Raw genomic sequence first — 25,282 nt, forward strand, 5'->3', positions numbered from 1 at the left:
GCTGGACAACCTATGCCAAACAACTAGCAAGACAGGAACACAACCCCATTCATTAGCAGAGAGGCTGCCTAAAATCATTATAAGCTCAGAGACACCTTAAAACACACCACCGGACGTGGTCCTGCCCACCAGAAAGACAAGATCTAGCCTCATCCACCAGAACACAGGCACCAGTCCTCTCCACTAGCAAGCTTACGCAACCACTGAACCAACCTTAGCCACTGGCGGCAGACACCAAAAACAATGGGAAATACAAACTTGCAGCCTGCGAAAAGGAGACCCCAAACACAGTAAGTAAAGCAAAATGAGAAGACAGAGTAATACATACCAGATGAAGGAGCAAGGCAAAAACCCACCATAGCAAACAAATGAAGAGGAAATAGGCAGTCTACATGAAAAAGAACTCAGCGTAATGATAGTAAAGATGATCCAAAATCTTGGAAATAGAATGGAAAGTATACAAGAAACGTTTAACAAGGACCTAGAAGAACTAAAGAGCAAACAAACAATGATGAACAACACAATAAATGAAATGAAAAGTTCTCTACAAGGAATCAATAGTAGAATAAATGAGGCAGAAGAACGGATAAGTGACCTGGAAGATAAAATAGTGGAAATAACTACCACAGAGCAGAATAAAGAAAATGAATGCAAAGAATTGAGGACAGTCTCAGAGACCACTGGGACAACATTAAATGCACCAACATTCGAATCATAGGGGTCCCAGAGGAAGAAGAGAAAAAGAAAGGAACTGAGAAAATATTTGAAGAGATTATAGTTGAAAACTACCCAATATGGGAAAGGAAATAGTCAATCAAGTCCAGTAAGCATAGAGAGTCCCATACAGGATAAATCCAAGGAGAAACACACAAAGACACATATTAATCAAACTATCAAAAATTACATACAAAGAAAAAACATTAAAAGCACAAAGGGAAAAGCACCAAATAACATACAAGAGAATCCTCATAAGGTTAACAGCTGATCTTTCAGCAGAAACTCAGCAAGCTAGAAGGGAGTAGAGGGACATATTTAAAGTGATGAAAGGGAAAAATCTACAACCAAGATTACTCTACCCAGCAAAGATCTTATTCAGATTTGATGGAGAAATTAAAACCTTTACAGACAAGTAAAAGCTAAGAGAATTCAGCACCACCAAACCAGCTTGAACAACAAATGCTAAAGGAACTTCTCTAGGCAGGAAACACAGGAGAAGGAAAAGACCTACAATAACAAACCCAAAACAATTAAGAAAATAGTAATAGGAACATACATATCAATAACTACCTTAAATGTAAATGGATTAAATGCTCCAACCAAAAGACATAGACTGGCTGAATGGATACAGAAACAAGACCCATATATATGCTGTCTACAAGAGCCCCACTTCAGACCAAGGGATACATACAGACTGAAAGTGAGGGGATGGAAAAAGATATTCCATGCAAGTGGAAATCAAAGAAAGCTGGAGTAGCAATTCTCATATCAGACAAAATAGACTTTAAAATAAACACTATTACAAGAGACAAAGAAGGACACTACATAATGATCAAGGGGTCAATCCAAGAAGAAGATATAACAACTGTAAATATTTATGCACCCAACATAGGAGCACCTCAATACATAAGGCAAATGTTAACAGCCATGAAAAGTGGAAATCAACACTAACACAATCATAGTAGGGGACTTTAACACCCCACTTTCACCAATGGACAGATCATCCATAATGAAAATAAAGAAGGAAACACAAGCTTTAAATGACACATTAAACAAGATGGACTTAATATTTATAGGACATTCCATCCAGAAACAACAGAATACACTTTCTTCTCAAGTGCTTGTGGAACATTCTCCAGGACAGATCATATCTTGGGTCACAAATCAAGCCTTGGCAAATTTAAGAAAATTGAAATCATATCAAGTATCTTTTCTGACCACAACCCTATGAGACTAGATATCAATTACAGGAAACAATCTGTAAAAAATACAAACACATGGAGGCTAAACAATACACTATTAAATGACCAAGAGATCACTGAAGAAATCAAAGAGGAAATCAAAAACTACCTAGAAAGAAATGACAATGAAAAACACGACTACCCAAAACCTATGGGATGCAGCAAAAGCAGTTCTAAGAGGGAAGTTTATAGCAGTACAATCCTACCTCAAGAAACAAGAAACATCTCAAACAAACAACCTAACCTTACACCTAAAGCAATCAGAGAAAAAAGAACAAAAACCTCCAAATTTAGCAGACGGAAAGAAATCATACAGATCAGATTAGAAATAAATGAAAAAGAAATGAAGGAAATAATAGCTAAGATCAATAAAACTAAAAGTTGGTTCTTTGAGAAGATAAACAAAATGGATAAACCAGTAGCCAGACTCATCAAAAAGAAAGGGAGAAGACTCAAATCAATAGAATTAGAAATGGAAAAGGAGAAGTAATAAGTGACACTGTAGAAATACAAAGGATCATGAGAGATTACTATAAGCAACCATATGCCAATAAAAGGACAACCGGGAAGAAATGGACAAATTCTTAGAAAAGCACAACCTTCCGAGATTGAACCAGAAAGAAACAGAAAATATAATCAGACCAATCACAAGCACTGAAATTGAGACTGTGATTAACAATCGTCCAACAAACAATAGCCCAGGACCGGATGGCTTCACAGGCGAATTCTATTAAACATTTAGAGAAGACCTAAAACATATCCTTCTCAAACTGTTCCAAAATATAGCAGAAGGAGGAACACTCCCAAACTCATTCTACAAGGCCACCATCACCCTGATACCAAAACCAGACAAAGATGTTACAGAGAAAGAAAACTACAGGCCAATATCACTGATGAACATAGATGCAAAAATCCTCAACAAAATACTAGCAAAAAGAATCCAACAGCACATTAGAAGGATCATACATCATGATCAAGTGGGGTTTATCCCAGGAATGCAAGGATTCTTCAATATACACAAATCAATCAATGTGATAAACCATATTAACAAATTGAAGGAGAAAAACCATATGATCATCTCAATAGATGCAGAAGAAGCATTTGACAAAATTCAACAACCATTTAGTATAAAAACCCTCCAGAAAGCAGCATACAGGGAACTTACCTCAACATAATAAAGGCCATAAATGACAAACCCAAAGTCAACTTCATTCTCAATGGTGAAAAACTGAAACCATTTCCTCTAATATCAGGAAAAAGACAAGGTTGCCCACTCTCACCACTATATTTCAACATAGTTTTGGAACTTTTAGCCACAGCCATCAGGGAAGAAAAAGAAATAAAAAGAATGCAAATCAGAAAAGAGGAATTAAAGCTGTCACTGTTTGCAGACGACAAGATACTATACACAGAGAATCTTAAAGATGCTACCAGAAAACTAGAGCTAATCAATGAATTTGGCAAAGTGGCAGGATACAAAATTAATGCCCAGAAATCTCTTGCATTCCTACACAATAATGACGAAAAATCTGAAAGTGAAATTAAGGAAACACTCCATTTTACCATGGCAAAAAAAAGAATAAAATGCCTAGGAATAAACCTACCTCAGGAGACAAAAGACCTGTATGCAGAAAACTATAAGACATGGATGAATGAAATTATAGATTATACAAACAGATGGAGAGATACACCATGTTCTTGGGTTGAAAGAATCAACATTGTGAAAATGACTATATTACCCAAAGCCATCTACAGATTCAATACAATCCCTATCAAACTACCAATGGCATTTTTCACAGAACTAGAACAAAAAATTTCACAATTTGTATGGAAACACAAAAGACCCCGAAGAGTCAAGACAATCTTGAGAAAGAAGAATGGAGCTGGAGGAATCAGGTTCCCAGACTTCAGACTATACTACAAAGCTACAGTAATCAAGGCAGTATGGTACTGGCACAAAAACAGAAATATAGATCAATAGAACAGGATAGAAAGCCCAGAGATAAACCCACGCACATATGGTCACCTTATTTTTGATAAAGGAGGCAACAGTATACAGTGGAGAAAAGAAATCCTCTTCAATAAGTGATGCTGGGAAAACTGGACAGCTACGTGTAAAAGAATGAAATTAGACACTCCTTAACACCATACACAAAAATAAACTCAAAATGGATTAAAGACCTAAATGTAAGGCCAGACACTATCAAACTCGTAGAGGAAAACAGGCAGAACAGTCTATGACATAAATCACATCAAGATCCTCTTTGACCCACCTCCTAGAGAAATGGAAATAAGAACAAAAATAAACAATGGGACCTAGTGAAACTTAAAAGCTTTTGCACAGCAAAGGAAACCATAAACAAGATGAAAAGACAACCCTCAGAATGGGAGAAAATATTTGCAATGAAGAAACTGACAAAGGATTAATCTCCAAAATTTACAAACAGCTCATGCAGCTCAATATCAAAAACACAAACAACCCAATCCAAAAATGGGTGGAAGACCTTAATAGACATTTCTCCGAAGAAGATATACAGATCTCCAAAGGACACATGAAAGGATGCTCAACATCACTAATCATTTCAGAAAAGCAAATCAAAACTACCATGAGGTATCATCTCACACCAGTCAGAATGGCCATCATCAAAAAATCTACAAACAATAAATGCTGTAAAGGGTGTGGAGAAAAGGAAACCCTCTTGCACTGTTGGTGGGAATGTAAATTGATACAGCCACTATGGAGAACAGTATGGAGGTTCTTTAAAAAACTAAAAATAGAACTACCATACAACCCAGCAATCCCAGTACTGGGCATATTCCCTAAGAAAACCATAATTCAAAAAGAGTCATGTATCACAATGTTCATTGCACCACTATTTAGAATAGCCAGGACATGGAAGCAACCTAGGTGTCCATCAACAGACGAATGGATAAAGAAGCTGTGGCACATATATACAATGGAATTTTACTCAGCCATAAAAAGAAACAAAATTGAGTTATTTGTAGGGAGGTGGATGGACCTAGATTCTGTCATACAGGGTGAAGTAAGTCAGAAAGAGAAAAACAAATACTGTATGCTAACACATATATATGGAGTCTAACAACAACAAAAAAAACGGTTCTTATGAACTAGGGGCAGGACAGGAATAAGGACACAGACATAATGAATGGACTTGAGGACACAGGAAGGGGGAAGGGTAAGCTGGGACGAAGTGAGAGAGTGGCATGGACATATATACACTATCAAATGTAAAATCGATAGTTAGTGGGAAGCAGCCACATAGCACTGAGGGAGCAGCTCGGTGCTTTGTGACCACCTAGAGAGATGGGATAGGAAGGGTGGGAGGGAGACGCAAGAGGGAGGGGATTTGGGGATATATGTATACTGATGTATGGCTGATTCACTTTGTTATAAAGCAGAAACTAACACACCATTGTAGAGCAATTATACTCCAATAAAGATGTTAAAAAAAAGAAATAGGCGGAAGACCTAAATAGTCATTTCACCAATGAAAATATACAGATGGCCAAGAGGCACATGAAAAGATGCTCAACATCACTAATCATTAGAGAAAAGCAAATCAAAACTACAATGAGGTATCACCTCACACCGGTCAGAATGGCCATCATTAAAAAATCTACAAACAATAAATGCTGGAGAGGGTGTGGAGAAAAGGGAACCCTCTTGCACTGTTGGTGGGGATGTAAATTGATACAGCCACTATGGAGAACAGTATGGAGGTTCCTTAAAAAACTAAAAATAGAACTATCATATGACCCAGCAATCCCACTACTGGGCAAATACCCTGAGAAAACCATAATTCAAAAGAGACACGTGGGCTTCCCTGGTGGCGCAGTGGTTAGGAGTCTGCCTGCCGATGCAGGGGACACGGGTTCGTGCCCCACTCCGTGAAGATCCCACATGCCATGGTGTGGCTGGGCCCGTGAGCCATGGCCACTGAGCCTGCGCGTCCGGAGCCTGTGCTCCACAACGGGAGAGGCCACAACAGTGAGAGGCCCGTGTACCGCAAAAAAAAAAGAAACCAAAAGATACATGTACCACACTGTTCACTGCAGCACTATTTATAATAGCCAGGACATGGAACCAACTTAAATGTCCATCAGCAGATGAATGGATAGAGAAGATGTGGCACATATATACAGTGGAATATTAGCCATAAAAAGAAATGAAATTGAGTTATTTGTAGTGAGGTGGATGGACCTGGAGTCTTTCATACAGAGTGAAGTAAGTCAGAAAGAGAAAAAGATATACATGCTAATGCATATATATGCAATCTAAAAAAAAAGAAGAAAAAAATGGTACTGATGAACCTAGTGGCAGGGCAGGAATAAAGACATAAAGACAAACATAGAGAATGGACTTGAGGACACAGGGTGGGAGAGGGGGAGGTGGAAGCTGGATCAAAGTGAGAGAGTGGCATGGACATATATACACTACCAAATGTAAAATAGATAGCTAGTGGGAAGCAGCAGCATTACAGGGAGATCAGCCCAGTGCTTTGAGATGACCTACACAGGTGGAATAGGGAAGGTAGGAGGGAGGCTCAAGAGGGAGAGGATATGGGGATATATGTATGCATATGGCTGATTCACTTTGTTGTACAACAGAAACTAACACAGTATTGTGAAGCAATCGTACTCCAATAAAGGTCTATTTTTAAAAAAATAAAGTACAATTTAAAAAGAAATTAAATTCTTCTCCTAGATGTCAAATATTTAATTTATAGAGCAGCAACCAGTGCAGAAACATTCATTGAGCTATTACTATTACCCTTTGACTCACTAGCCAAGGTTGGTTAACCCTTCACCACCCCTGATGACGTGGGGAAGTTGGAGTGGGTAGGTAATTTCGTTTTCCATACTACACCACAGAAGCTAGGTAAACTCCTCCTGAATAAACATCCTTGTAGGCCTCTGCAAACCCACACTGAGACACTTATTTCTCCTGGAAAGGGCTCTTTGAGAACACACTCCTCAACATCACCACTGCGCAGCAAAAAAGAGAAAAGAAAAGAAAAAGAGAAGAAACTCTGGAGAAACAATTGCTGGATTTGAGATTTTTGCTTATTTATTTCAACAATTAACAGCAATTATGTATGGGGTGAAGGATCTTCATTCACATATGGTACACACTGTTAATGGTAGACTCTAAAAATAATTTCCAGAGTTATTACTCTAGATCTCACACTGTTAATGAGAAAGTTCAGAAGAAATGGTATTGATTACACCCTGCTAATTAGCTGACTTACCTGGGATAGTTTGGGTTCCTTTGGATAAAAAAAAGTGAATTCCTTTCAATGTTTCAAACATTCAAGGTCATCAAAAAATATTAGCTTTGACATTTAAGTGCTTTGAAATTGTTGATGCTTTATCAAAAAGAATGACAGTAATTTTAATATACATGCTTTTAAAAATCCAGGAAGTGATACTCAGAAACAATAAGAGAATAAAGGTGGAAGCTCTTACTCACAAAAACATGCCAGTTAATAAATGTACATAATATGAATAACTGAATTAGAAAAACTCTTGTAACTGGCAATGTAATGACTGATTCAGGCAAGGATCGTCAACACATGCTAAATTTTCACCGGATGAAATTTTGTTAAGGAATATAAGATTCACAAAGTCTCAAAGCATCTCACCATAATTACAACGTATTTCCCCTACAGAGGGGAAAAGGTACCTCTCTAATGAAGAAATCCTGAGCTACTGCCTTAGACAAGTGATCAAATTTAGCCTCACTCATAAGGAAAACTGGTATTATTCATTTCCTTACATAATGCAATAGGAGGGACACAACATCATCTATATAGAATTCTTGCCAAAAATATTTAATTTGAATCTAATAATGAGGAAATAACTCCAAACTGAGGGACACTGTGCAAAACAGCTGCCCTATACTCCTCTAAAATGTCAATGCAATAAAATACTTAAAAGACTAGGGAACAATTCCAGACTTAAGGAGACTAAAGATACATGAAAACTAAATGCAATGTAATATCTTTGATTGGGTTCTGGATTTTTTTTACAAAGCAGGGACATTAATTATTGAGAGTGGGGGATAATTGGGATCTGAATATGGATGGAATTTACATTATATAATATTTATATGACAATGTTAAATTTCCTAAGTGTGACAATGATACTGCATTATGCTAGAGAAGATCCTTGTTCTTATGAAATACAGGCACATATATTATGGTTTAAATGTTTCATGGCTGTACCTACCTTATTTTAAATTGATTAAGAAAGTGAAAGACAGAGAACAAATGTGGCAAAATGTTAAATAATGAATGTAGATGAAGGGTGTATGAGTGGACACAGAAAGCAACTAAAAAAATTGATAAGTTAAAATTCATCAACGTTTAAACCTTCTCCTCATCAAAATTAAGCTAAAAACAATAAACAAAAAAGAACAGGTAAGACACCAACTGAGAGAAAATATTTGCAAAACATGTCTCTGACAACGGACTCGCATCTAGAATATAGAGACAACTCCTACTACTGAATAATTTCAAAACAACCCAATTATAAAATAGGGAAAAGATTTGAGCAGACTATTCACAAAGAAAGATTCAGAAATGACCGATCAGCATGTGAATGCGTGTTCAACATCATCAGTCATCAGAGAAATGCAAATCGACACTTCACTGAGGTTCAATACATACGCACCAGAATGGCTAAAATTAAACGGACTGACAACACCAAATTTCAGTGAGAACGCAGAGCACTCTGAACTCTCACGCATGGCAGGTGGCAACGTGGAATGGTACCACCTCTCAGGAAGAAGTTAGGCAATTTCTTACAAAGAGCGTACGAGTCATCTAATATTCTTTCAACTTTACCACAGATTGATATTTTACCCCCAAAAAAGTTGAGGGAAAAATCTGTGATGCTTTAGAATGTGGCTTCAGAAAATAGACATGAGGCAGTATACATCCATTTAGAGTTGGTTCTCTATTCTTCAGATCTTAGATGATTTTTTAATAGTAACTCATTCAACAAATATCTCTTGAGTACCTGCCACGGGCTGACAATCCCCTGTGTACTGAGAGTATAATGGTGTACAAGAAAGACAGTCCAGTCTTCATGGAATTTATATTCTCATGGAGAGACACATATTGAACAAGTAGAGAGAGAGAGAGAGAAGTTACCAAATGTTATTAGGCCTCTGAGCATACAGAGGAGGTGCGAGGTAACAGGAGAGGCCTGCAGGGAGAAATTTTCACTTGCCATCTGAAGATTGAAAGGGAGTCAGCCATACAAAAAGCTGGGGAAAATAGCATTCCAGACAGAAGGGTTAGTGAGTGCAAAGGCCCTGAGGTGGAAAATAGATTGGATGGTGTTTAAATAGAACACTGTCTGCATGTTGGTCAGCTGGCCATTGGTCACAGATCTGAGTCACTATACCTTTGGCACTACATGCAAGAACAGTATGGAGCATTCAAAGTGAGGTCAAAGAGGATAAAAAGAGCAGAACAGAGTTTTAAGCCAAAGACGGAGGGAGTCTACAAGAGTAGGTTCCTGAAATCGGGAGATAACTGGAACCCAGGTCTCTGGAGCACACAGTGAGGAGAGTTCTGGAGCTACTGCTTTTTAAGATATTTCAGTTCATGTCCACCTACCTGCTTAGTCCTGTCATTATCCACTGATGATAATAACGATGGTAACAACCGTGATTAAGATAAGATGCCAGTTATATAATTCACTGATTGCTTCCCATGTCTCAGGGTCTACATCGAATGCTTGATCCTACATAATTCTCTCAACAACTCTATGAAGTAAACAGTATTCTCCCCATGTTACAGACGAGCAAACAGGTTCGGACAATTAAACAAGGTATGTAGACTCAAACAACCTCTAATTGGCTAAACCTGCGTTTGAATCTAGGTCTGTCTGATTCCGGATCCCACTCTCTATATCGTTACCTTTGTGAATCTCCAGTCTTCCTGGCAGTACCTTCTGATTGGTACTTTCTCCAGGGAGCCAAAGAAGCCAAAGGGACAGTTGGATACAAGAGGACCCTTGGAATGGTCTTCAGCTTCGATGAGAGAGAGAGAACAAAAGCACATGCACTCGTAAAAGGCTGACTTGAGGCTCCTGGGGATTATTTTGGTTCATACGCTACACTAGACATTTTTCAAAGGGCACTGCATAAGCAGACAACGTTGTCATAATCCTGAAACCTGAATTCAAAATGCATTAATTTCTTTCTACCACGACAGATTTGGAAAAACATGATGTGGTTCTTAAGCTTGTGCTTTCGAAAATCAGAAAGCTGGAAGGTAGAAGGTGAACATTTATTAATATTTTAAAATTATGAATATGCAAAATATCAACGGAGGATAAATGTTTATATCAAGGTTATAAGCAAAGGAAAAATGACAATCCGTCCTAGGAAAGCAAACAGAACATTAATTATAGCAGCCTTACAAAGCACCAAAGTAATAGCAGTTTGCAATTCTTTTCCAAAATTTACATAACTATATAGTCTCCTTTCAGATTCCAGAGATTCTATTTTTGATAAGCAGCAATTCAAAAGGTTAGTCACCTCATCTATATTATTATCCAACTTTTATGAATGGGAAATGGTGACATCTGGAATTTACATGTTAGCCAAACCTGACAGGTTGCCTCTAACTCTTTTTCTTCATTCATTCCAGCAATACTGTGTGCCAGGCATTGAGCGCAGCCTGGAGACACCGAGATGAGTAGGACACACAGTATGTCCCCAGGAGAACTTCCAATCCAGAAAGAAAAACAGACCAGTAGACACACAACCCCAACAGAGTTCGAATAGGCTTAACAGATGGAGGTCAAAATGGCAATACGATGTTAAGGGTTGTCTCCCGACCAGACAGCAGCAATTACAATACTGATATTAAGTAAATCAAGTTCTTCTTTCTCTCTCTTCCCTCCCCCTTTCCTACCAGTCTTCCTTCCTTCCTTCTGTTCTTCTTTCTCCTTCCCTCCCTCCCTCCCTCACTCCGTGTTTCCCTCCCTTTCTTCCTCTTTTATTCAATAAGCGTATCCAGTCATGACTTAGCAAGACTGTATAATAAGAGTACTTTACATGTATGCAAAACTTACTGTGTCAGGCAATAATAATATCTCATTTAATCTGCACAAAATGCCCGATTAATCCACACATTTAATCCTCACCCCATTTTTACAGGTGAAACTGAGGTTCGGAGAGTTTACATGATATGCCAAGGTCACATGTCTGTCAAGAGGCTGAGCAGAGACCCAGGCACTGTGACTCTGGAACTGAGGCTCTGAAGTATACTGCCCGAGTGTGTCCACTTACGAAGTTGTATACCTGTCACCCTACCTGAAGCAATAATAATTCAGTGATTAAAGGACATTTGGGAATTTCTAACAAAGGCCTTCTAAACAAAGAATCTGCCTTTCAAAAATCAGAGAGAGATAGGGCTTCCCTGGTGGCACAGTGGTTAAGAATCTGCCTGCCAATGCAGGGGACACGGGTTTGAGCCCTGGTCCGGGAAGACCCCACGTGCCGCGGAGCAACGAAGCCTATATGCCACAACTACTTAGCCTGCGAGCCACAACTACTGAAGCCCACGCGCCTAAAGCCCATGCTCCGCAACAAGGGAAGCCACCGCAATGAGAAGCCCACGTACCGCAACGGAGAGTAGCCCCCGCTCGCCGCCAACTAGAGAAATCCCGTGCACAGCAATGAAGACACAATGCAGCCAAAAATAAATTAATAAATTTTAAAAAATCAGAGAGAGAGAGAGAAAAAAAGGGATGATGAGAAGAAAAAAATGCAGTGTTCAATGTGGGTCTTCTCTGGTTTCCTCCCTTGGGAGCACAGTGGCCCTCCACCTGCATAAATGATGAGAACTGGCATCCTGCTTGATTACTGTGCATCTGTTATGCGCCTCAGAGTGAATTAAGCAAAAACAAAATAAGGAAAGAAAAGAACCTACTAATCAAGGCTAGCCCAGTTGTACCATTTTGAGTCACGGTGATATTTTCTTTATTTTGTAATCACCAGCAGGCACGTATGCCCCCCAAATCGCAAAAACATTTCAAAACAACTTAAATCAAGCTTGATAGCTAATTATGCTAAGGTCACACCGAAGAACCAAACCACCAGGACATCAAAGATCCCAGACAGTCTAAGTGTAAAGTAGCAGCGTTCATTTTTCTCCCATTAAAAAACAAGGGGAGGGTGACAAGTTTTTTTACTCTCTGAGAATAAACTGGCTTTTAAAAATCATCTAAAATAGACCTCTTAAGACATTTCACCTCTGCTCTGAATGTTTTAAACTGGTCCTCTGATTACAAAAATGTTCATGTTAAAATCTCACCAAGATGCTTTCTTAAGATGAAGAATGTGTTATAAATTGTAATGGGTTTAATCAGAACCCTCTTTGAAGCTATTTAACGCTATGATGTGGCCCAACCATTGCTTCAATTATGCCACTTATCGACTCTGTATTAATTAAGTATCATTATAGGGACTGATTTATATACTTTCTCACAGCTCTCTCACCAGATGGTCTAACATCCTCCACAAACATCACCTGGATTCACTCATCTTTCTCTCCAGCTGAATGTTTAATCAGATCTTATCTTCAAACTGGATTGCTTCTCTATCCCTCCTCTTCACTCTATCAATACAGTACACAAAGGCCAAGTGGCATAAGACATAAACTAGTAGTAGTTACAAAGACAAGTTCTATCCGCAGCTCATTCCCACCTCAATGCATTCTTACCCAGTATGGTGATGCAATTTTCACAGTAAAGTGAAAGGAGAGCCTTTTGCATCCTTAGCTGATTACAACTTACAGTCTGAGTTCAATTATCTGGGGCAATGGAGAAAATAACTAGGAAAAAAATGTATATTTGGCAACGGGAGTACAACAGGCAATTTGGCCTCAGTAGAGTTACTTTCTGAATTATATTTTGTTTGGTCTAATATAAAAATTACTTTGCATTCTTGAGCTCGCAGGTTGAGAAAGCGGGAGGCAGAAGTCCCAAGGTGTACCGCACTGCAAGGAAGCCAGCCTAGAATTTTAAATTGCCTTGGGTGATCCAAAAAGTAGATAACAGAGAAATGAAAATGCTCAACTGTTTTCCTTACAAAATATAAAAGCCAGATTAATGGGACTATCTCACAGCCACCTCAAACCCCAAATGTCTAAAAACCAAACTGGTCACGTTGCCTCCATATGGGTTCCCTCTCCTGACCCCTCTGCCTCTCATCATTCTCTAGTCCCCAAGCTGGGTACAGGGAAACCTGGAAACCGCGGCAGAAGGCACATACCATCAGCAGAAAGGACTTGGTGGCCGATCCACTAGGCTGAAGTTCTCCTTACAGAAAATACAAGACGTCACCCCCAGCTATAGTTCTTTCTCTAAAAACCACAAACCACTATTTTTACATAAAACTCATGATTTTTAAATATCGGTCTGGACTGAATGCAGATTCAGCCTTTGGTGTTCAGTCCTTGCCTTACTGTAAACTTGGACTCCTCCTTCCTCCCTTCAAATGCAGCCAGTCCCCAAGTTTTGATAACTTTTGCAAGCTGTTCTCTTGCTCTCTGTACATCCCCTGCTCGAGGAGTCCCTGCTTCGCCGACACCTACTCACATGACTATCCAATTCTCCTAATCGTAAGACTCAATCGGCAACTGCCTAAGTGCTTGCCTCCTGCCCCAGCTTCTGGTTTCTCTGGTAACTGATGAGCCAACCTGACATCAGGTCCCCCTGTAACTGGTAGCCTCCTCTTCCCCCAAGTAGCAAAAACCTGCTGCCCTGTCCTGCCTGCTGTCTGCCGTACACAGTGTGGTGTCACTCCAGCACTTTGCTTCAGACTTGTAAGACTTCCTATCCAATAAACTGTGGTGGTCTCTGTTGCTGTCTCTGGGCTTTTTCTTCAGTCTTACAGCTGGGCAATTGCAAGGCCTGCTGGGTGCAGCCCAACACCCTCCTGCCGTCTCTTTCTCTCCGTTCCCATTGCTATCATCTATGTCCTCATTACTTCACATCTGCATTATTAGATCAGTGTCCTGGCTTACCTTCTCAAAAGCACGTCATCTACAGTCAGCACATTGATCTTTCTGAAACAGTTCCCAAACTTTCACATACATCAGAATCACCTGGAGGGCTGTTTAAACCACAAACCCCACCCCCAAGCATGTTTTAATTTAATGGGTCTCAAGTGGGGCCTGACAATTTACAAATCAATAAGCTCCCAGGTGAGGTCGATGATGTTCCAGGGACCATACTTAGAGAAACAATGCACTAAAACATCCCCCTCCAACTCTAACACAATCAATGATTCCTCATTTCCTCCACATTAAACTTAATTAAACTTAAAACTCCCCAATCTGGTACTTTGGATTCTTCATAAATCTGGTCTCTTCCTCTCACCTCAAAATTTCATTTCTCTGATCTCCTATGAAACCTTGCTCCAGTCAAACCGGTCTACTTGTGTATTACCCAGTGCGTGATGCACTCCCATTTTCTTCTCTTGATCAGGTATAGAACGCCTTTCCACCTCCTGCCTCTTGTTCAAGTTCAACCTCTTCATCGAGTACACCCCAAACCTACATTCTCAATGTAGCCAGCCCCCATCAGACTTCTGCTACCTCTTCTAGACTCCTGTAGCATTAGCTCTCCAGCTAAATCTAAAGTGCATGAAATCTAAGTGCATGGCATTTAGAGCCAAAGGCTCTCTGGGTATGAATCCTGGTTCTTTCGTTAGCTGTGCAACTTGACTGGCCATTTAACCATTCTGAACCTGTTTCTCCCTCAGTAAAAGAGCAGTAACAATATCTATTTCTATTGGGCTGCATAAAGAATTAATTGAAACAAACTATTTAAGCCTTTGGAGAAGCATAAACAAAGTAGGTGTTTAATAAATGTCAATTTCCTTTCTTGGAATTTCCCTGGTGGTGCAGTAGTTAAGAATCTTCCTGCCAATGCAGAGGACACGGGTTCGAGCCCTGGTCCGGGAAGATCCCACATGCAGCGGAGCAACCAAGCCCGTGCGCCACAACTACTGAGCCTGCGCTCTAGAGCCCACGAGCCACAACTACTGAAGCCCGCGCGCCTAGAGCCCGTGCTCCGCAACAAGAGAAGACACTGCAATGAGAAGCCCGCACACCACAATGAAGAGCAGTGCCCACTCACCACAACCAGAGACGGCCCACATGCAGCAACGAAGACCCAACACGGCCAAAAATAAATAAAGTAAATAATTAAAGTAAATAAATAAAACTTTTTAAAAAATGTTCCTTTCTTTGTCCCTTTCCTCAATCATGCATTTAGCACTAAATATAAAATATATTACACTAATCATGTACATTTTAAGCTCACCCTCCTCTCTTTTAGCCAGACAGAATATTTCTGAGGAACCAAAAACATGTCTAATTCATCTTAGCAACCCTAGTACCTGGCAACTTCTGAGCAAATGGTAAGCTCTCAATAAATACTTACTAAGAAATATGATTAATTTGAGAAATAATGTAAGGGAAGTGGTTCCACAGAGCAGCTTTCCTCTGCAGAAATCAAATCTCTTACAATTACATTTATCCTTAAAATATTCTCCTGTGACAAAGGCAAAATGTATTTTACAAACAGAAAAACTAAAAAAGATCTAATGGCAGTCCCCATTAGATAGTCCCCACTTGACACTTAATACTGAACAAGAGCAAAGTCATTATAAAAGCATCAGTGAAGGAAAAATCTTCTCTTTGAAGTAAATTTGAGCCCCCAAAACACGAATAATGGGAATACAGAGAAATAACGACAAAGAATCCGGAGATAATGCTGGCAACAAGTAAGGGACTGCCTTTTGAGGACATGTCATGTAAGCATGTGACTGCTGTACTTCTAAAACGGCTGGTATTGATACGTGCATTGACAGGTGTCAAGTCATATTGGTAAAACACATTTCCTGTCCTTTAGGAGAGTCTCTAATTTTGAAATCAAGCAGCGACAAATTTCTATTCTGTTCTCCTGTGTTGCTGACTTCTAACGCTTTTCCTAAACAGGATCCAGCATAACCCATTGCCATAGAGCTAAGGGTGACACAAAAGATCACTGTGTGTGAACAGTGTGGCAGAAAAAATGGTATAATCTGGCGTATTGGCATCTGGATGTTTTCCTCCAAATACAGAGCAAAGTGCCCCAAGAGTTCAAGCTGATTTCAATTCACTATACAGAGGCTACACGGTCTGGTCAGAGAGCACTAGGAACCGGGTCACCTGCTTTGCTGTAAGAACCCAACCACGACTGATCACATGACCTCAGACAAGTGGATTCCTCCAACAGTCACTTCCAGAGTAACCACCATGTATCAAATATCATACAAGATGATGGGGACACAGAGGTAAAATGTGTAATCCATGTTTTCCTGGAACTTACGGTCTAGTGCTGAGTCAGGCGATTGGAGCAGACTGCACAGTTGTTCCCCAAACTCGTTTTCCTTTCACCGCGAGCATGAAGATAGACCAGATTTCCTAGCCTCCACGTAACTGCATTGTGCCTGGTGGAATGTAAGCAGTGAGGTATGCCGTACCCAGGTCTGGCCACAGAAAACCTCCCCCTTGATTATCGACTTTCTCTCTCCAGTTCCTTATTTGCCAGCTGGATGCAGGGCACCCTGCAGAGGACTCTGATTTCTTAGAGGTGATGGAGCCACAGATGGAAAGGAGCAAAAGTCCACCTGCTGGACACCCTCCTGGAACTATTATGTGAGCAAGAAAGAGATTCCTATTGTGTTAGGTGCCTAAGTTGTTTGCTACAACAGTCAGTCTACCCTACCAAAGCATGAACCCAAACTACCTCCAAGATACTATGATACAGAGTATGCACAGGATGACATGGGATACCCAAAAGAGGCAGCTCACCTGGGCTGGAGTTGGATATCAGGCAGGGCTCCCCAGAAGAAGAAACACTTAAGATGAATCTTGAAGGACAGTGTGAGATAGTGAAGAAGGGAATAGAAGGTTGCAGAGGAGAAAGCATTTGCAAAGTCGTGAAACTTGGAGGAAATGGGGTGCACTGGGGCAGCCTTAGTGATTCCTGACTAGTAGAGTGTGGAGTGATGTTGGGAGGTGGAGGTGCTCAATATGCATTGGCTGAAATGACTGATAAAGAGCAGAAGCTAGGAGATATTGTAGCTCCTAGAAATGATGGATAAGGGAAGAGAAAAAAAGTAATCAAGGACCGTCTAATTTATAAGGCAGAACAGATGGCATTCTCTTCACTGAGATAGAAAATGCAGGAGAAAGAGGTGAAAGAATGAGTTCAATTTTGAAAAAAAAAGGAAGAGAAGAGAAAAGAAAGGAAAAGAAAAGAATCTGAGATAGCTATGGAACACCCAAAAGATAAATCGGCAGGTAGTTAGATGTATGGACCTAGAGCTCAGGCAGTGGACAGAAGAGGTGGGTTTGGAAAGGGTCGCCGTGCTTAGGGCTGAAGTCATAAGCATGATGGGATTGCTCAGGTAGAATATTAACAGTGAGAAGCCAGAGAAATAGGGAAGAAAAGGGAAAGTAGGAAAGAGGGAAAGAGCAGGAGCTAGAGAAAGAGACATTATGAGAAAGAAGTCATAGAAGCCAAGGAGAAGAGATTGAAAAAGCAATCAATAATAAGGAATACTTCCGAGTGGTGAAATAAGATGATGGCCTGAAAAATGTCCATTATGTTCAACTAGGCAGCTACTTGTGACCTTAACAACTTCCATCTCAGTATTTGGAAGAGCCAGGTTAAAGGGATCTGGAGAGTGAATGAGGGATGAAAAATTACAGATAGGAATATAGAACACTCTTCAAGGAAAACTGGCTCTAAAAAACAAATTAGCCTGAAGTGGACGAAGAGATGGTTTGTTTCATTTTGGTTTTCATTTTTCAAGATGCGAGACTTAAACACGTTAACATGCTGAATTCTCTGAACTCTTTCTTTATCTTAAAATGGGGATAATAATGCCCCTTCTCCTTGGTCCACTGGATTGTTGTCAGAACAAATAAGATGACGTATGTGAAAGATTCTAAAGTACTATGTAAAGAGCAATGTTATTTTGTATTCATAAATGTTGAAAATATGGAGTTATAAAAGTTAAGAGTCCACTGAAATATGTCTGGCTATCAAATCAATGAAAAACTTATCATCAGTCTGGATCTGTAAATATTAAGAAAAATGTCTTGAATGCACACTACATGTTGGCAACCCTAAACCTTAAAGGCTAACGACAGATTTCTAAGTCCTTTGCTGGACGAAATTCTTCTGGTGCTCCTAGGTTACAGCCTGGGCTTCCAGATGTCTTCATTATACCAGGAAAAAAATGTCAATGAACCCTGGCAGATTGCTGTGCATTAAGTCATCTGGGAGTTTATTAGTCTTATGAGTAGTAGTTGTTAAATGAATATTTCTGGCATTCACCCAGTTTCACAAAGCAACAGAGAAGCTCCATAATTTCGATCTCAGGACCAGTGAAATCATGGTGAATGGCCACAGGTTGCTGTGTTATTCTAAGGGGTGACTGAGGTATTCTGGGAAGTAAGCTAGCCATTTCAGGACTTCCCTCCTGGGAAAAGTAACCATCCGAAAGAATATGGTCCAATCATTATTTCACTAGTCACCAAAACTTTAAAGACTCTACAAAGAGCATTATTTTTAGCACTGTAACATCAGTGTAACTAGGTTTTCTCTCATAAAACTCCTAACAAGTGGTTTTAGCATGCCCCATCTTCCTCCCCTGGGATGATACCTTATCCCCATAAAAGAAAAATGTCCCTTTCCTTTTCTCTGCCCTTTTGGACAACTCCTCTGACTGGGTTTCCTAGTTGCTGATATGTCCTCAGTTATTTTTAAGGGCGTAGGGTGCTAATTATTTAAGGTCAAGCAGCTGTGACTCCAGCGCCAAAGAGCAATTGTGCAGAATAAAGAATGCTTCCTTTACAAAGATATTAAAGATCTAGTCTTGAGACTCAAATAAACCCTATTTGCAATTATTTTTACATTTTTTTCTATCTTAGAGAGACCAGGCCACAACACTAAAATGGTGCTTCTTTTATCCATGTTTCTCAAATATTTTATCCTTGATATGTGACACTACGATATGTAGCTATTAAACTAGGCCCAATGTCTGCAGGTCAATTTTTGGACTTTTTATCCACTGCAATGCCGAATTTCCTCCTACAACTGAGGATCAATAAAGTATGTTGCAATCACCTCAATCAGAAATACAAAGAAAAAGACAAAACTTACGCTGCCCTCAAAATAGACCTTCATAAATATCAAGTATCTTTCATAAGTTTACCTCATTCAATCTTAAAATAGTTTTGTAAATGTATTATTGTTAATTATCACCAATTAATAGAGAAGAATGCTGAGGTGCAGAGTTTTAAGAACATTCCCAAGATGGTATGAGATGAACAGATACAAACTACTATGTATAAAATAAATATGGAACAAGAATATATTGTATAGCACAGAGAATTACAGCCATTATCTTGAAATAATTTATAATGGAGTGTAATCTGCAAAAATACTGAATCATTTTGCTGTACACCTGAAACTAATATAATATTGTAAATCAACTATACTTCAATTAAAAAAAAAGAAGAACATTCCCAAGGCCTCACGGTTCTTCAGAAGCAGAAGCAGGTGTACATCCAAGGTCCTCTGCTGCCTCAACTCTTTCCACTACACCATAGATGGCCCCTATCATGTAACCTGCTTTATTTGTATTTCACTTCTCTAGCAACAATGGAAAAAAGCCTGGCTGCCTCTGAAGTCTTTAGGAATCTTTGATGAAATGCAGACATGAATTCAGTTCTCCCTCCAATGAAAATATATAAAATACACTGGTTATATATAGAATGTTATGGGATCATCATGGATGTGGAAAGCTTTGTAAAGGAATGCACAAATGATGCTTGGAATCCTGAAAAGGCCAAAAAAAGATATTACAAACAAATGAACAAATGTAGAATGGGGGAAAAGTTCCATGAACAATCAGTATTTTCTTTTGACTGCGTTTGTTTTTATTTCAAAAGGGCTTCTCTTTGATGGAAATCCCTGGTTTTTGAAAGCATTTCAAATGAACATAATGACCAACCTGTAGATGGAGAAGGAAGCCACCGATCGAATGAGGGATGCCAAAGCCCCCACTTTGGCAGCTTCCACTGCCCCCTGGACGCGGTACTGCACTGCCCTCGAGTAGTTGGTGTAAGGTTGATTGTAAACGACAATCTTCCCTCTTGCTTCTGGGGCCCTTCTCTGCAGTTCGTCGAAAGAGGTCACCACCAGAACTTCTGCTGTAATGCCTACAAATAAAAGTCATACAAGGTTAACATATGGTTTCCGATCAGCCAGGGTGAATTGGCACACAAAAGGTCACACATGTTCTATCCACTACATCTGGCAAACTGGTTTGCAAAGATCAAAGTTTCAGAGCCATTTGCTATGGGAGAAAGATTCTGGGGGTTAGCCAGTTTCCCAAGAAAGAGAAAAGGCATTCAAAAAATATACGACTCTTAAGGTTTTTCAACTCACTTGACCAGCTGCTATTAAATCACAAATTGCTTGAAAAGATGTCTTTTTTTGCCTCTTTCCCACAGAATGACAGCAATTATTTATTTTTAAAAATGCATTTTAGAAAGCTCCCCTTGGGTTTAAAGAAACATATTTATCTTTTCATAAAACTATTTTGATATGTTGCTAAACAACCTTCACTGACATCATACAAAGGGTGGCAGTTTATAAAGAATGTTCTTCGAAGCCAACGATCTTCATAAATCCAACTTTTAACAAATGGTTAATGTAACCCGTCTCAAGAGCCACAAAAAGTCAGCTTGTTTTCTTTTCTTCCTTGTACCAAACCCTTTTAAAGAATGTGGAAACTTCCCATGCCTCTCGCTTTATAGTACATGTTCATCGCCAAACCTATCACTCTTCTTCAGATAAAAATTCTGAAGATGTTGTCTAATTGTCCTATAATCCTGCTGTCTCACTTAGAAAGATGTGGCATATTTCCTCATACCACAAGACTTGCCCAGCTCTTCCTGATGAGGGAACAGGATTTCACAGCTTGCACGAAGTCATTCAAAACCTGCTAGACCACTGAAGATTCAATTTGATGGAGTAGTTAGTGTGACAAGAAAAAAAATATTTAGCAGCAAAGGCCAGACGCAGTAGCTAAACATAACGATCTAAAATCAAGTGTCAGGCACCTACTGTTGTATGGCTTTAGCCAGGCAGTCGTGAAATATGTCAGTAAAACCCAAGTATCAACATAGATTTGGCATACTTCTTTAATTTTGCAAACTAGAGAACTGGGTTCTTCTGGAAGCTTAACACATGTCATTAAAATAGTAACTGTTACTTGGAGAATCCTTTTAAAATGCACTGCAGATATGAGAGAATTCTTGCTTTCAATATGGACCCCATCACAATGGATTCTTTGGGTTGGCTCCTCTCCGACTTCCACCATCCGGGCTGAATTTGTACTTTCACTTTAATGTGATTGACTACAGATCCATAAGCATGTCTCCACCAACATTCGGAACTCAGAATTTAATTTATAATCTAAAGAAAGCGATGTACAATTATGAAAAGTAAGGACGCCACTAGCTTTTTCACATGATAAATATGTGTAAAAATACAAATAAGGGTTCAGCGAGACAGACTTTGAGATTCATAACTTTCTGAAACCTGGAGTTACCTTGAAATTTGACTGGTGTTATTGTTGGCATAGCACAGGAATTTTGTTGATGGTTTTCAGCTGTTCCTAATGAATAACAGATTCAATGGTCCACCCAAGAGGTGTCCCAGCAACAGGGTAATTTTGGCATCTGGATTGGAGCCACTAGAAGTGAAGCCAAATTTCTATAAATTTTCATAGGCCACTGCACAATTAAAGTCATACAAGGGTAGAGCTTCACTATAGTGTGTGGTTCAAGTTCTTTTAACAAATGTGAGTGATGGAGTCCTAAGGAGCCAAAACCTAACCTAGACACCAGGTGCCAATGCAAAACACTAGTAGCAGCTATAGGTCAAAACCTATCACCGTGAACTTGGAAGAAGTGTTCAAATTAATGTTTTCCTGAAAGCTTAGCGTCACCTCTGATGCCTCTGTCTCCTTCATCCTCCAGATCTCATCAGTCCTCAAATACTGATAATCTTACCCCTTAAGTGTTGATTGAAAGCAGGTCCTCTACTCTACCACAGTTACACCTGCTCACATCAGGCCCTGGTTATCTCTCTGTTGGACTGCTATGAATTCCTCCTCCTCTACCCACCACCACCAGTGTCCCAGCCTCCAGCCCAACTCCCTCAAATTTAACTGCCACAACGCTGCCAGGGTGAACAACTTGAACTGCTGAGAAGTCAGATGAGCCGATGGCACCATCCCCCTGCCCCCTGCCCCCTCTGCTGATTACCCATCACTTCAACATACCAGTCAAAGCCTATCTATCTCTATAGACACAGGTTCCCTTTTATTTTAAATCCTATCAATACTAAACTTAAAAGTTCCCACTTGGGCTTCCCTGGTGGCGCAGTGGTTGAGAGTCCGCCTGCCGATGCAGGGGACGTGGGTTCGTGCCCCAGTCCGGGAGGATCCCACATGCCGCGGAGCGGCTGGGCCCGTGAGCCATGGCCGCTGAGCCTGCGCGTCCGGAGCCTGTGCTCTGCAACGGGAGATGTCATAACAGTGAGAGGCCCGCGTACCGCAAAAAAAAAAAAAGTTCCCACTTGCACCATGCCAGTCCACTTCTCAGCATCTTTTCATGCTAAGGTACATCATGTCTTGTTGACCCCATTCTCCTAACTTTGTGATGTGACTAACACCTATTTATCCCTCAGGATGCCATTTAAGAATCACTCCCTCCAACTCTACTCCAGGATTCTGTAATAACCTATATGGGAAAAGAATCTAAAAAAGAATGAATATATGCCGATGTATAACTGATTCACTTTGCTGTACGCCTGAAACTAACATAACATTGTAAATCAACTATACTCCAATTAAAAAGTAAAAATAAAAGAAATAGACAGAAAAAAAAAAAAGAGTCACTACTTTAGGGAGCATTCCCAAGGCCTCTGGCCTCTTGTCTCATCCCCCTCCCTCCACCTCCAGGAAGGCTGGTTCATGCACCACTCTCCTCTAGACTTTCAGAGGAAAGTTCATACCTGGGCACTAGACGATGAGACGGTTTATTTATGACTCTCTCTACCACCTAAACTGTGAACTCCTCAGGGTTTGGGGCCATGTTCACTTTTGTTTGTATCTCCTGGGCCTAGCATAGTGCTTGGTATATGTGTAGGAAGTCACTCAATAAACTTCCCTTAGATGGCACTGCTCCAAACAAGGGACCACTGACTGGGCCTACAGCGTTTCCATAAAAGTGCAATTTACCTTTAAAGCTTGATAGCGCTTCTCCTGCAATAACTCAAGAGTCTGACTCTCTGACCACCCAGAGCACAGGTGCACCAGAATAACCAAGCCAAAAAGGTCCTGGGGCAGTTAGAATAGAAATATAACTTCCAAGCACGAAAACTCAGATACTTGAACATAAGAAAGCTCTTCTGCTCTTAGAGCCTAGTTACCCTTACTTTATAGAAAATTCTAAATCTAGTGCTTAAACCTATAAACTGTAAGAGACAACAAATCAAAAAGAAGAGATAGGTTTGGAAGCTGATAGCAGTACCACAAAAAAACAATGTCAGAGACAGGAACATGAAACATAACAAATACATACTTACAGACTTCTTTGCAATGTCGGAAAGGTTCTGCATCTGGGCTAACACAGCAGCCGTTAGACACATGTGGCTACCGAACACCTGAAATGTGACTAATGGGACTCAGAAACTGAATTTTTAATGTCATTTAGTTTAATTGATTTATATTTAAATTTAAATAGCCATATGCATATAGTGGCTGCTATGTAGAACTCACAATCACTGCAGGTTCAGCCATTATGTAGGCAAGTAGGCAAAAGCATCTCTGCTGGCCCTGAGGGATTTGCAGAAGGTGAGAGGAGCAGGGAAGGGACTTTTCTGAGTAGCATCAGAAGAGGCCACTATAGAAAAAGATGCCATTGGCCCTACCTAAACTTACATCTATGTTATATTCTACTATTTTCTCTACCCTTCTCTATAAAAGAAGGACACATGCCCATCAACTGCCTTGTGAACTGCAGGGTCTCTCTTGGAACACAGTGACACTGGGCTTGCCCATGAGACTCACTCTGGCCAATGGAATGTGAATGACCAGTGTGTGTTGTCACAGCTGAGCAGGAACTTTAAGAGCCATTGCAAGTTTTGACTGTCACTAAGAGCCCTTTATGTTTCAGCCACAAGGATGGCATGTTCCAGGTGGGGGTTTCTCCTTCAGCCTGGATCCTGGAGTGAAAGAGATAACTGAGGCAGAAACAAAGGCACTACTGACTTTATATATATATATATATACACACACACATATATATGTCATATATGTATATATGTGTGTGTGTGTATATATATATATATATATATATATATACACACACACACACACACACACATGACATAAATCTTAGTGGTTGCAAGCCATAGAGATTGGGGGTTGTCTGTTATCCCTGCATTACTGAGGAAGAGCTGAGTAACGCAGGAGCCCTGAATTCAAAGTTTCTATCAGGGCATTCACAATCTGCAGCTGATGACAGATAAGATATAGAATAAATATATTTAATAACTTAGGGAAGACTGTTCAGTGAAAATTACATAACTACTGTCTTCCTCCTATCACACACCAAAGTGATCAAATGATTAACACCAAACAGTAGGAAACAAACAAATCTGAAGAAGAATTTAGCAAGAGTCAGTGATTTAACACATGCAGACTAAATGACAAAGCATTTTAAATAGGAGATAAACCCTAGAGATCATTAAAATACAGTCTTGGCAGCTCAGTTCGCTAATCTACCTGATGTCACTTCTAAGGAAACAAGCAGCCCTGTTGTATGTTAAATAATTCTATATACTTTTGATAGATTTCAATATTTCATATCTAAATGCATTTTCCCTCTAAATTCCACCTTCAAAAACCAAGGGCAAAAATGATAGAACCTGGTGTTCTTGTGTTTGTATCAAGTACAAAATAATGTTATTGTAGTGTTATATCAGAGAGATAAAATAACTCTGTGACAGCTTGGCATTCCAAAATGGGCTTTGTTTAAGCTATGTTTTGAAGTGTTAACTGTCCTATGCTCTTCTTAGAGAAGTAAAACTTGGGGGGAAAAATACTGTAACCAAACAGAATTTCTGCCCTCAATAATAAG

The 25,282-nt window shown here is 39.8% G+C and overlaps 1 protein-coding gene across 11 annotated transcripts in view; it reads right to left on the reverse strand.

The window, feature by feature from the left end:
* CPQ (carboxypeptidase Q) overlaps positions 1-25,282 on the reverse strand; it is a 487,312-nt gene that overhangs the window by 298,191 nt on the left and 163,839 nt on the right. For all 11 annotated transcript variants that reach the window (XM_079901122.1, XM_079901123.1, XM_079901128.1 and 8 more), the window contains one exon: positions 20,080-20,287. In XM_079901122.1, coding sequence (XP_079757248.1) covers positions 20,080-20,287 — 208 coding nt within the window. The remainder of the gene's footprint in view (positions 1-20,079; positions 20,288-25,282) is intronic.

The sequence above is a fragment of the Stenella coeruleoalba genome (assembly GCF_951394435.1).
Source record: "Stenella coeruleoalba genome assembly, chromosome: 17".
NCBI lineage: Eukaryota > Metazoa > Chordata > Mammalia > Artiodactyla > Delphinidae > Stenella > Stenella coeruleoalba.